General features: G+C 38.4%; 1 protein-coding gene across 1 annotated transcript in view; it reads right to left on the bottom strand.

Annotated features, from left to right (window-relative positions):
- Positions 1-11,103, bottom strand: part of hip1rb (huntingtin interacting protein 1 related b) — a 56,555-nt gene extending 45,452 nt beyond the window's left edge. The window contains exon 1 of the mRNA XM_076987101.1: positions 10,676-11,103. Coding sequence (XP_076843216.1) covers positions 10,676-10,768 — 93 coding nt within the window. The 5' untranslated portion in view covers positions 10,769-11,103. The remainder of the gene's footprint in view (positions 1-10,675) is intronic.
- Between the last annotated feature and the right edge of the window lie 3,089 nt (positions 11,104-14,192).

A 14,192-nucleotide genomic window follows, 5' to 3' on the forward strand; every position in this document is an offset into this window, starting at 1 on the left:
CGAAGCGGCACGCTGAAATAACTCGGGCAGTAACGGAGTTCATAGTGAAAGACATGATGTCCGTTAATATAGTGAACAAGCCCGGCTTCATGGCTTTGTTAAACACACTGGATATGCGCTACCAAATGCCCTCACGCACATATTTTAGCCAAGTTGCTATACCTGCAGGGTTGCCAACTCTCACGCATTGAGCGTCTTAGACTAAAAAATTAGTAGTTCGCTCTGGCGCCAACCACAGGCGATCGATCGATCACGATATAATAATAATACTTACATTTAGTCCATTTTACACCCAGTGGCGGACTTAGCAATTTGGAGGCTCAATGCGAATTTAGCTAGGGGGCCCATCAACATTAATATGCGAGAAATAAGTTCAGGTTCACACTACAAGATTTTAGGCTGGTTTTTCAGTCGCCGACTGTTTTTGTAGATCGCCGACAGAAACTGTGGTCGGACGCAAATCGGGGATCATTCGGCGCTCGCTCAGTCGTGTAGTGTGAACTGCTGAAAGATGCTCGCCGAGCCGTCGCCGAGTGGCCGCCAACTCATCGCAGACGACCGGCAGATATCTAGCATGTTTAATATCTAGCATGTTTAATATCTAGCATGTTTCATATCTAGCCCAGTCGGCGACTGTGAGTCAACAGCAGCGTCTAGCTTCATACAACTTTACTACAAGACTGTGTTTGTTATTGTGACAGCACTGGAGAAATAGTGCGATTGATTATATCTATGTTCACTGCAACGGAGAGATGAAATAATTCTGGCAATTTGGGACTATGGAGTGGTTAAACGGTAAAAAAAAAATAATAACGAAAATGTGGAGTACATGTACGTTGTTTTTATTTTCTTCGTGGTGTTGCTGGTTCTCGCGAGTGTTTCATTTTCGTGTTCTCGTGTTTTTGGACGGCAGCCAGATGAGTCGGCGATTCCCCAGTCGTTTAATTCGTGAGCCCGCGTCGCCGATCAGTCATGTAGTGTGAAAGCCACAACAACTGAAAGACTTGCGATTACAGCACAACCAGTCGTGTAGTGCGAACGGCACAAAAACCTCATGACTGAAAAGTCGTGTAGTGTGAACCTGGCTTTAGCTAGACAAGGGGGCCCTACAGTGGGAGGGGCCCAAGGCAATTGCCTAGCAACGCCTCTATGCAAAGACCGCCTCTGTTTACACCCCCCCCCCCCCCCCGCAACCCTGTATCTGAGCTGTATAAAAAATGCCGAAACAGAAGTGGAACAATGGGGAAAAAATCGCGATTTTAAATCGCAATCGCAATTTATAGATAAAAAATTGCAATTAGATTATTTTCCAAAATCGTTCAGCCCTAGGTCTGACCACCAAGCTCAGCCTATTTTCACTTAACTTGATACAAGGGACTTCAGAGCAGAATGAATGGAGCCTAGTCCCATATACAGGCTATTTGATCTGTCTCTCTACATTGCGCACTGGCTCTTCATAAAGAAAAGCTATTGTCCCGCTTCCCAGGAAACCAAATCCATTATTTGTCCAATCTAGCCTAGATCATCTAGCCAAGTCCAACCATTAAAGTCTATTGTTGTTTATGAACTTATTATTAAATGGTGGAATTTTGTTTGCACTTTTACTTAATTCAGTTCCACAAAAAATACAAAAACTGCTTAGAAACTTAAAATTTGCTCCCTCCTCATATACTGATAAAAAAATATCAGTCACTATAGACTGAGTAGATCCTGGCTTTGTCTACTAGTCAATGCCATAAATTAGAAAATGCCACCTTCACATACATTTTTACTGCTGAAAGATGCTGAAAAATGAGCCCTCTTGTAGATATAGGCATGTTTTTAAATTTAAGCAAAAGGTGTTTTTATTTTAGTGTCTTTAAGACTAAACAATTTGTACCAAAAGAAAAATATATAACTGCATTTGCTACCATAGAAGAAAGCTTTTTAAGTATTAAAATATATCGATCCTCATCAATACAATAAAAGGAAAAATGCCACTTATTTTCAAATTGTTTCAGCACACAGCTGTTTAAGATCTTAGACTCATCTACTGTCAGTGTTAAATGTACAATTGAGGTATTGGAAATTATTAGTTTTACCACACCTACATTAAGAAATTACCTTTGTATCTCAGATCCCTGCAGCTCTGCTGGGTTTTAGGCAGGACATGCAAGAAAAGGACAGGGGCACATCTACCTCCTAATAATCCTTATCCTAACGCTTTGACTTCAAAAAATATGATGGGCACTTAAAAGCTGGGTTTACATCTCCAGTGGTCTCTCTAGAAAAGGCCTGCACAACAGCATATTCTAGCCAATGGGATACAGGAAACAAGTGATTTATTAAAACTTGGTCAGTTTGTGAAGGATTTCAAGAGTACGATAACATGAGAATGTTTTGAGGCACTCTATTTAATGCATTAATGGATTACACATTACATTTACAGAAAATTTTTGATGCATTAATCATGCAGTTGACATGAAGGTTACTGATCAATCCCCAGGGAGCACCATAGAGAGGAGGACCTGCCACAGCCTGTAGATCTACGTGTAAACATTTCTCAGTGTGATGGTGTGTGTTCCCAGTGAATCAAAGATGCCAACACTTCGTACTAACCACTCTACTACGTGAGCTACAACTCTAAACATTTAAGGATTAGGTTAAATAATGTGGTGGAACAGGAACGAGGATCTGCAGTTCAGCATAGACTGGGGTAGGGACTCGTCATAATCAGGATGGGCGCCTCACTGACACAAACACTCTAACAGAGGGCCAGTGTAACTTTTTTGGTCAACCTTTATAATGCATTCAGACACTGGTTACAAATATTCCCATCCTATGTTTACTAAAGAGGTTAAAGATTAAGTAGATTTTTTGTTACATTCCCCAGATTTGGGAAAGCATATTAGCATAAGAGCCAACCTGACTCTAAATGTTTCTTAATGGTACCGTGTTGCACTGACTGTGAGCACCTGACAGAGCTGTGAATGTGTAGTCCTTTCATTAGCTTTCAGTTTGGTGTTTGCATTTGGAACTGCAATCCAACAACTAAGACCAATAAACCACTTTACAGAGTTTAATCAAGAGAACTCTCACCACACAGCCCTGTACCTTGAGAAGGACAATGTTGTATGTATAAATTCATTTGGTTTAAAGTGATCATTATTTTAGGAACGTCTTTTGCTAGTAAAAACAACTAAAAGATCCTGGGAAGCTGTGTGGTGCAACACCATTTTAAAATACTAAAAAGTTATCTAAAGTTCCCCAAGAACAGAGCTATTAGGACAGAAACATGATTTTGACAAAATCAAAGCAGTGTTCAAATCTCACTAGCAACATACTAGGAAAAATACTAATTCAGAGTTAAATTACCAGGAAGGGGCAACGCACACAATCTAGAACTAAACAAACTTGTACGTACAAGTTAAAAAAGAAAAGCAAATTTGTTTAATGAGCAAACTAAGTAACCCAGAAACGCAACATCAAACCTGAAATCAAGGTGTTCAGCCATGTCAGCATTTTCAGTTTTACTTGGTTTATATTCCATTTCAGTTCCACATACATGTTTAACTAGTTTCACTACTGTCCACTAACACAATTTGTACAGGTGAAGGAGCTTAATCTAACCAGAAAGTTGACACATAACCCAGCTAGTACTATCTGTGGTAAGATCTCTCAAGGGACAGTTACACATTCCTGGCTTGGAAGTTCAAAGACATTAAGTCATAACCCAGTCAATACTATCTGAGTAAATTCACTCTAAAGCAGATGTCCTTGCCAGCTTCAAAAAGAACAAAACCAGGACTAGACTAATTTATACTACACAATGTTCATATTAACAATATTACGTAAGGAGTTAAAGCATGATCACAATAAGATAACTTATAATAAGTTGCACTCTGTCACTTCAGATCTCAATTGGAAGGTATCATTGAAATTAAATAATTGGAAATAAGATCCATACATCTTGATAAGAGAAATAAACACCACATACAGTAAATGTAAAATGTCATGGCCTCAGTCATGGGAATTGAACCCACGACCCTCCGGTCACAAGACCAGTTCCCTACCACCAGGCCAAGGGAAGATCACAATGAAAATATACATAAATGTGCAAGAATAAAGAGAAATAAAGAGAGAGAATATTCTCCACAGCCATTTTTGTCCTTGTAGTGGTAGTTTAAATTTGCAATACCTGTTTTTCTCTTCCCTTCATTAACAAGTCCAGATGCCCGACTCTCCCTGTAGGGTGCATATCCCTATATGGAGGCTTGATATTAAGACTATTAAGATTTATTTTGGGCTGCCTGGTACCACACCACACCTTTTTATTGTTGGTCCTTATCAGCCTAATTCAACACACCGCCTCCACACCAGCTAAGCCAATCAAGGTCAAGATAACATTGAAATAAGATTCAGAATTACAACATTGCCAAATGTACATAAATTAACTTTTTTTATTTAGAAGATGATCTAGGCTAGATTGAATTATGGTATTTAGAGGCTAAATCTACGGAATAACGTAGATGCAGAAACCTTCTGAAAAATCAGTGTTAAAGTCAAAGTCAGTTTATTTATATAGCCTAGCTAGCGCTTTTTACAACAAGTCACAAAGCAGCTTTACAGGCCAACTGATGCATCAGCTTACTGATATCAGCTGACAATACTAGCTACCTCATACAAAAGAGAAACTGAAAAACATGATAGCCAGGTTTAACAAGCATTCCAGATCATCCTCTTTCAACATGGTATGGGGTCAGACTACGTAAGGCTCCACAGACATGAAGCACGCATACTGAACAATGCATAGCTGCAATTACAGTAAATTTAGATAATAGTCTACAGCGTACCTTGTCCATGTAACAGACTGCCACAAACACATGCAGTAAATAAATCTACACACAGCATTCAATTTAATAAATCAACATTCAATTCTCACTGGCCACTATAGTAGGGGTGCCAAATGTAAAAAGCTTGATATTTTTATCCGAAATCATTTATAGCTGATATGCTTAATTATTGAGGTCAACTTCTGTATATTTAGAGAGAGAAATATAGGCTGTAATAAAGCTGTTTTCCATCACAATATAGACATGTCAAATTAGAACAGCAATAATGTGTCAAAATGTGACCTGCACAAACTTGCCTTTTGTTTTCTGATGTAAATTTAAATATAATGAACACTAACATTCTTTTCCTTTATAAAAATATTTTCAGTATAATTTCCATGTAATTCCAAACATTAATATCATGTTTCTGAAGGTTTTTGAGGCTCAGACATCTTGTTAGTAAGGCCATGTATTTTCATCTCAGTGTGAGATACTGAAGCCCAACACATTGTACATCTCTCCTGATGTACAATGTGTACCATTCAGCTACTGTGGTATGTCATTAGCTTAGCATAGCATTGACTGGATTGATTTAAAATGTAGTGATGACAAAACACTGAAAATAGTATGCATTAGGGCTGGGTATCGATTCAAATTCCAAGGATCGATCCGATTCAGATTCTGAAGATTAAGAATCGATTTAATCGATTCGATCCAATTTGGGGTTTAGTGTTATTAAAAATGTATTTGAGCTGTTTCCTGACTATGAACAGAGGCAACATGTTAAAACTAGTATTATATCAATATTAATCAGCAAATAGTTACTGGTAGTTGGTAGTTACTGATGGCTGGAAGACTGGTGAAAAGGGTAATCATAAATCTACCTTCAAGAAAGGTAATCCAGGACAATAAACAGAGGACATCTTTGAGGTGTCTGCAACAGTGGACTCCTACTGGGACACTAACCATTATTATTATGATTGAAATAATTAAGAATTCACCCAAAAGCTGTTGCTACCAAATGCATTTTTATTTTAAAAGTGCTCACACTTAATAAACTGAAAGTATAAAATGTAAACGTGTATTTTTTTTTTAAGTGCGAATATAAGAACAGAACTGTCATGTTACGGTCCCCGACCCCTCACTGTTGGGCGTGTGTTAACGTTGTCTGCGTCTACTTGTCTGCGTCTGTAGATCTCCGTGGGTGCGTGTGCGTCTTGTGATAATCCGTCTCATCTCGTGGGGTTTGTGCGTTCGCGCAGCGTCCGGTGCTCGTCGTTGTTTGAGTCGCACACGTTCTATGTAAATGTGTTTTATGTGCGCTGTCTGCGCTTCGGTAAATGTAATAAACGTAACAATTTGGAAAGTGCAAAGGATTCTGTCTCGTCCATCGCCTTGCGCCCAACGTTACAAGAACATTTTAAACTTTTTTAAACTGTAAAAACACTGGGTAAACTGTCAGTGACATGGACTAACTGTAAATAGTCACTGACACTGGATAAACTGTCCTTCTGCTTTTACATTTCCGATTTGACTATCGTCGTTACCGTCACTGTCCGACGCCATGTTGTTTTACAGTTAGTTAGACCGAGCACGCCTGCGTGAATTCAGTGACGAGGCGGGGGTAAAAGTTCACAAAAAAAAAATCGATCTTTGGACATACGAATCGATTATCAGATCATCATATGCGAATCGATTCTGAATCGGAAAATCGATTTTTTCAACACAGGCCTAGTATGCATACATACTGTTATATGTATATAACAGATGTACTGTTATATGTATACATTTATACGCATTAGAAGGTGTATATGAATTTTTAAAAGGTTTACATTTTTTATAAAAAATATTACATTCAGAGAAAACTAATAGAGCAATACCTATTTTTGAGATCTAGAGATGTGTAGTTAAATGGGCTAAATGCACGTTGTAATTCCTTAATTTTTATTGTTTGATGTCAGATGTTTACAGGTGTGTTGAGAGTAAAATGAACAAAACTCTTATATGACTGAGTGAGATAGAACAGAACTCTTGGGTGAGATAGATGTACAACAATGTCAACATTCGATTGCAGTGTTTACATGGTTTTCAATGACAACCTTACTGACCAGTGCCAAACACATTCTTCCAGTACACATTCCAATTCAAGTGTATGTTATCTGTGCTGTTGCAGCACCAAACCAAATGTGCAGGTGGGAATCACAGTGTCTGTATTTTATAATACATTTGATGCTTATTCATCTTAGTACAAATGAACTGTACTTACATAATCAAATACACTGAATTGAATATTCAAATCAAGTCACTTTGAATGCATCACCATTTCTGATTCATCACTGGTGAATGACCAAACCTAAAAGTACTGTATTGTTCTGCGCACGCACGCACGCACGCGCACACACACACACACACACACACACACACACACACACATACATTTAAGGTCACAAAAAGGGAAAAAATATATGGTTAAAAAAAATGATGGTTTTTAGTTATTTCTTATAGGGAAATGCGATTCGGAACTCGACCACATCAGTTGTTCTACTGTGTATGATCTGGTGGCGTGCTGATAGGTAGGTACCATGTTTGAATGTCTGAATGTATGTATGTATTCATCTTGCCCAATGTAAATCTGCATCTCCCTGAAGATATGTTTGATGGCACTTTTTCTGGAAATATGATTAGAAACAAGCTCGAACCCGCATCAGCTGCAGGCAACAAGGCAAACAAATACATATCATATTGCTAGACTACAGACTGCAAACTTAAGCAAGACAAAATTTTAAACAGTGCAATACTGGCTTACAGAAATCTGTATTTGTTCTTGGAATACCACATACAAAATATGTGTTATTGGGTGATACATATTGCATTGCTGTTACACAAAAGACTGCATAAGCATTACCTCAGCATGAGAAGCTCCTCCTATGTGCTCTGGAGGCATCCGCTTTCCTCCTTTGTATCGTTACTGTCTACTCCCTTTCTCTGGAGAGATCAACCACGTCCCACCTCCAAACTTCTTTTAGATGCTTGGTTTATATGGAGAGACGTACACTAGCACCACAAAGATACTATACTCCTCGGCAGGTACTGAAAATCTAACCATCTATCTTTAACAAATGTCACTGTCTGACAGTGCCTGGTACATGCCATGACCCTTAGAAGACCATTTAATTGAATATAATCTTATGTTTAGCCATCAATTCTACATTCCCAACACCATATACAGAACAATGCATATGTAGTATACACACGTTCCAAAGACAGTGTAGGAGCTCAAAATTCAAACATCCTTTTATTCTGCTTTGAGGGGTCACTGACAAACACACATATTTACTAAATACTCAGCAAATCATTCTCAAGTTCAAACATGACCTCATCTGGCCATTCCAAGTAAAGAGTTATTTTATGTTAAATAGGCTGCCCCTAGACTTGAAAACAGACTTTCTTTCATAGTTTTCCTTCCTAAATGGAACAATATTTTATACAGAAAAACTAGCTGTAAGAAAAATTACTGTTAGATTATTTTGCTGGATTTTTAAAATAGCCGCCACCTAAAATAAAATAAAAAAAACAGCACATACATATTTTCTCACTATTAAGTAAACTGCTCTCATTATTTCGAGATGCCAAGTCGTTATTTTGAGATACCAAGTCGTTATTTCGAGATACCAAGTCGTTATTTCGAGCTACTATACTATCTAGTATAGTAGTACATTATATATAAATTTGTATCTCTAAATCTAGACCTAGCAAGTCTGCTGGATCAAAGCATGAAACATGAATACTGTTGTTTCATTCACCAAAATGCTAAAAAGAATCTGACAAAATAAGGGACATTATGTGAAGGGACATGATGGGAAATTGCTGAAGTCCTAGATCACGTCCCATTCCAGAGAAAAACCTAACGGTGACTTTTTAGAATACCATATTATTAATGAAAGAGATTACTAACTGTTGGGAAGACAGCGGTGTCATGTAGGAATAAACACCATGCATGTGCCTTCGCCAGTTGTTTTAATCATTTGCCAGTAGAAGACAGAAGGTTGGTGAACACAAGTTCAGTGTATTGTGATCAACATGTCCATCTCCCAGATCTTCTGTCAGTAGGTAGAGGACTAAATGGCCAAAGTTAGCGTGACAAACATTTTTGTATTGAAGTTCTACACATACAGTTTTGTACTTTACAGTCACATCCAGGACCTTAAGCATTGAGATTAGTTAAGTTGTTGGTGTTTGTTATGGACAAACATCCTGCCTAGCAACTATAAATAAAATACAGTTATACCTATAAACAAAACAGTTATACCTATAAACAATTCAAACTTTATACTGATGGCAACCTGCAATTGAATTGCTGGGTTAGTATTAACTATTATGGTTAATATGGTCCTTATGGTATATTAGACCAATATAAGTCATTAGAACTACTGCTGCTACTATTTAAATACATGTAAAATATTATTTAATACTTTAATAATTTAATAACGCGCATCCAGTAGAGTTTTATGGCCTTGACCCTTATGCACAGTGATACAATGATGGTAAATGATCCTTAAAAGATGAAGGAAGTTTGTTTTCCCATCACTATTCTGACATCTACCAGCACAACACAACATTTTTTTGTAGTTATGTTGTGGCTCTCGCACCGTACTCTCCATTTGTTTTTGCAGTCTTTTGTGGGGTTTTTTTTAACACTACAATGCTTGTGCATCTGCAAGTGACAATGATGACACTATGCCCAAACTGGTCTATTTACATTCTTACAGTAATCACTAAAATAGATTCTGTGTGAAAGAAAAAGTCTGTGTGACTGCCCTGGGCTCTCAGCAATTAAACATTTCATCACTGACCAGCTGTACTAACCAAACTGGAAACTTCTCTACAAGGTTGTGGTCCATCTTGTCAATTATTTTGCATGTTGGTGAAGCTCATATACTAGGCTAAATACTATGCAGGCATGTCTTTGAAGGGTGGGTCTTTGGACCGTGGTTTGGATAGAAGGTGTGGAATTTTAGTGAGTTATCTCTGGCCTGGTGGAAGTCAGCAAGAAATACTGGCTTCACAAATATTTGCGTTATAAATGCATTAAAATGGCAGTGATGCATCTGTGATCAAACTGAATCTTTGAGGAGCAGTTAGTCTGAGCCATAGTCAAGAAAAGGAACACTAGGGGAAAAACTCGTGGCAGGCTAGACCAAAATTACATTCATCTCGGTAGAAATTAAAACTAAAACAAACAGTTCCATGCTTTAAGTTAAGTGCAATAATTCAGACATAACGTGAATAAGTGAAACGTGTGCAAACACAGCTTCCTACATAATGCAATAGCAAAGTATTATTGCATGGCATCACTGCAAAGGTGCTGTTGAAACTGCTTCGATTTTCATCCATCGACGCCTCTGAATTTCAATGCAGTCTGTGGAAACTCCTCAGACAGGTGCCACGATCTCACAGCTAAACGCCGCGATAAACACGTCGGACCGGTTTTTTTTTTTTTTTTGCAGTAAGTTGCCCTAATGTTATATTTGCTCAACATATAACCCAAACGAGAAGATAAATACAACATTAACCATTTCATATATTGTGAACAACAATCCAGTACATCTCACGCTAATAATTTACCACAATGTCGGTGATCCACTGTTGTGAGGTCGAGCAGGAAGAGCCTTCCATTTTCACACAGTACCAAGACGGATTTTGTGTGGCTGATGAAAGCTAATGTTCGTACGAATGATAACCTTGGCAAACCTTTGGCAAAAGTTGTCGAATAATCTGGTTTGCTATTACAAAACACTAGCAAAACACATAATTATCTGAAGTCACGTCAAATTCAGAGCATTATACGTAGTGAATTATCTTACCTGCTGTTTATCAAAATGTTCTCTTTCGGCTCCTAAATTGGTTTCCGTCCTTCTAGTCTTCACCCGTGACGGCACCTGTCGTATTGAATTCATCCTTTCTTTTAGCTAGGAACAATTCCCTACAAATCTAACACTGAAAAAACGAAAATAACTCCTTGATGAGAGCAGTCGACGTTTACCAACGCTGCAACAATGTAAGGATAATTTCCTGTAGGTCATAAGGGACAAGGAGACATTCAGTTGAGATACATTCTAGATACTCGACTGGCTGCAAATTTCCTGAACTCAGTCAGAACGCGTCCCTGTTACAAGAAAGACACCGAGCATCTCGACTCTATTACATCCCTACAAAAAATCCTCAGTAAGATTTTGCAGGACAACACTCGCTCACGGACGTAAAGACTGACATCAAACATCAGGGCTCCTTAAAAAACACGTCACGCGTGATGTTGCGAGCCACGCCCACTGCTGTCTCTTTTATGGGAGGAGGAAGTTGACAAAAAGGTTGGGGCAACGCAATTGTTCCTGATTTACTTTAGCGAGCCATGTTCCAGGACCAGCTTAAAATGGTCCGATACTGCAAACAAATATTCAAAAATGTTTATGGTTTTGGGGTTATAACAGCATATTTTATTTTTAGTATAAATTGTAAATTCAGGACTCATACTGCTACTATAAAGTAGCAATAAACTATACTATATTTTTGAATAATTGAAAAGTCTTTGCATGGATATGCAATAACAATGCCATTTACCTCATAGGCCTATGCATTTGTTCTCTAATCGAACATTTAAATTTCCTTACAAAGATAACTCTGGGCATGAAAATGAAAATGAAGCTTTTACAGAAAAACTTGTTGCCTTTGTCATTGTGCACCTACTACTGTAGTGATTCCGCGGACGTAATTTGGGGGGGACACACCCACTTTTTCAAAAGTCCCCCCCAGTTTTTACGGTTAAAACCAAATATTTAAATAACGACGATCCATGTCCCCCTCACTTTTTATTACAAAAGTACGTCCATGAGTGATTCCCTGGAAAGTTGGAAATACATTCCAAATAATAACTATAGACAACTTTATCTCTAAATGTACATAACTTACTTGCAGAAGAATTGTCAGCTAGTTATTGCAATCAATATTACAATACAAAACTTATACTGAAAAATTAGTTTATAATAATGACATCCTATATTTTTTTACTGAGTGCAAAACCTTATTTTTAAAGGATTACTCTAACATCAGTCTAACGAGTGTTGTCAAGAGCTGGCATCTGTAACTTTTAACATTTAGAAGTATGGCTAATGAAAGCATTCTAAAGCTGAACAGTGTTTACTTTTTCTGCAAGGTAATGCTAAGAGCAACCATAACATAGCAAACAGTGCCCTCTATTGGACCATCTCTTTAAACCCAGGTAAGTACACTTTTTCTAAACTCTCCACCAAAGCTTCTCTTCTGCTACAAAAATGTGTTTTCATTAAACTATTGGCTGCCTCAATTAGACAGTGTGATAAAAAATGTTATCACCTCTTTTACCTGTTATCCCTTCCAAAAAACCCATACACAGAGCCCACAGGACTGAGGAGATCTTTTTTTTATCAGACTCACCAGGATAGAGGTCCCCTGTTTATGGCTTTTCTTGTTTAACTTGATGCATTCCTAACCATAAAGCATCACCTTTGAAAATCATGTATAGACCTATATCCAAGAATGCCCAAATTGACCATGATTCTTATAATTCCATATAGATACTGGATTCTAACCCCTCCCAGAGGAAACAGCTCTTACAGACCAAGGATAACTGTTATAGATGAAGAATACAGGATCATCAGAACGTGGAGCCCAGCCTTCATTATTCAGTGTCCGGAACATAAGCAGCTAATCATACACTATGCTATCAGGACTGGTGTTTGAACATGAAGATTAAATCCTGTATTATTATTATTATCCGATGTAAACCATGTTGATGCATATAGACTATTATCATGTCTCTTTTCCTCCCATTATAATTATATTCAATTATAATGTGCTATATTTGTCAATTGTGATTTTCACCCCAATCAAAATTTGTCCTCCACATTACTCAAATGTGCAGTGATAACACACACACACACACACACTAGTGATTAATAGGGGGCTATGGTACTCATGTGCCCAGAATGGTGGGCAGCCCTAGCCCGGTGAGCAGTTGTGGTTAGGTGCCTTGCTCAAGGGTACCTCAGTCACGGCCTCAAGCCTGGGAATCAAACCCACAACCTTTCAGTCACAAGACCAGTTCCCTATCACCATGGCTGCCATGCTGTATTCATTTGACTTTTTTGACTATTAGCATACACTGTGGCAGTCATAATGTGCATACATAATGTATTAGCATATATGATTACCTCCTCAGCTCCGGTATGGTGAGTTGAGGAACTGTCACGGTGAGGGGGCTGGGTCGCCACCAGAGGGCGCGCATCCTGGCCAGCAGCCGATCCCAGCACACACCCCCGCGCACGCAGCCACTCCCACAGTCACAATCACCAGCATACTGAACACCTGTTTCTTATTTACTTTGCTCTTCTTAAGCCCAGCCCCGTCGACAGGGGGGGACAACCGGGTCTGTTGTCCCGGGCCCCAGGGCCAGGGGGGCCCATCAAAGAGCCCAGCAATTTATTTTTTATTTAAAGTCTATAATTTTTAAATAATCTTGAAATCTTTCATTAATATAAAATTCTGTACTCAAAATAAGCTCAATGGCTAAAATATATATGTTTTTTTTTTACCTATCTGCATATTTTCCATTAAGTGCATACACCCCCGCCTCCCACTGGAAAATGGTTTGATCCAGCACCGACCGTAACCGGCTGGTACCCCCACAACAGCGGGAAATACAGTGGTGGATAGTTAAAGTAAATACAGAAATCTGGAGTGCAGAAAAGAAAGGAAAAATATTTACCTAACGAATTTTAATGTTGCATTGTGTTCCACGTTTGAAAAGTGCTGGAATTTAGGCTAAAGTACTTGAAAATGTTTGAAATTGTAACTACATCGTTTCACAACAACCCAGCCAACATGTCCACATGGGCCCCACATGGGATTTAACTGGGCAGTATGGGTTTTATCTGGGCATGGGCTTAGAGTGGGCTTTTTTAAGGGTTCTATTCGGGCCCCAGTTGAGTTACATTTGTGGGCCCCATTGGGGTTATAAATCCCGGCTCCAGTTGGGTTATAGTTGGGACCCACGTGGGCCTGATTTTTAAAACAGCCTAATATTTTAAAAACGGACTTTTAAATACCATTTACAAAACAGACATTTTTACATAGTACACGATTTTATACCTCAGCTCAAGCAAATTATGGTAGAACTGGATATTTCTCTGGCACACAAACAAATAAATTGCATGTTGATATAGTTTAATTTGTGAAGCAGTTATAATAACTAAATTCATTCAAAATATTTACAAAGTTAATGTACCTGCTTCAGAGTTATGGAATAAACCGTTGCCTCGCCTCCTCTCGTGCGCGCCCGCCCCCAAC

The sequence above is a fragment of the Brachyhypopomus gauderio genome, unplaced genomic scaffold (assembly GCF_052324685.1).
Source record: "Brachyhypopomus gauderio isolate BG-103 unplaced genomic scaffold, BGAUD_0.2 sc51, whole genome shotgun sequence".
NCBI lineage: Eukaryota > Metazoa > Chordata > Actinopteri > Gymnotiformes > Hypopomidae > Brachyhypopomus > Brachyhypopomus gauderio.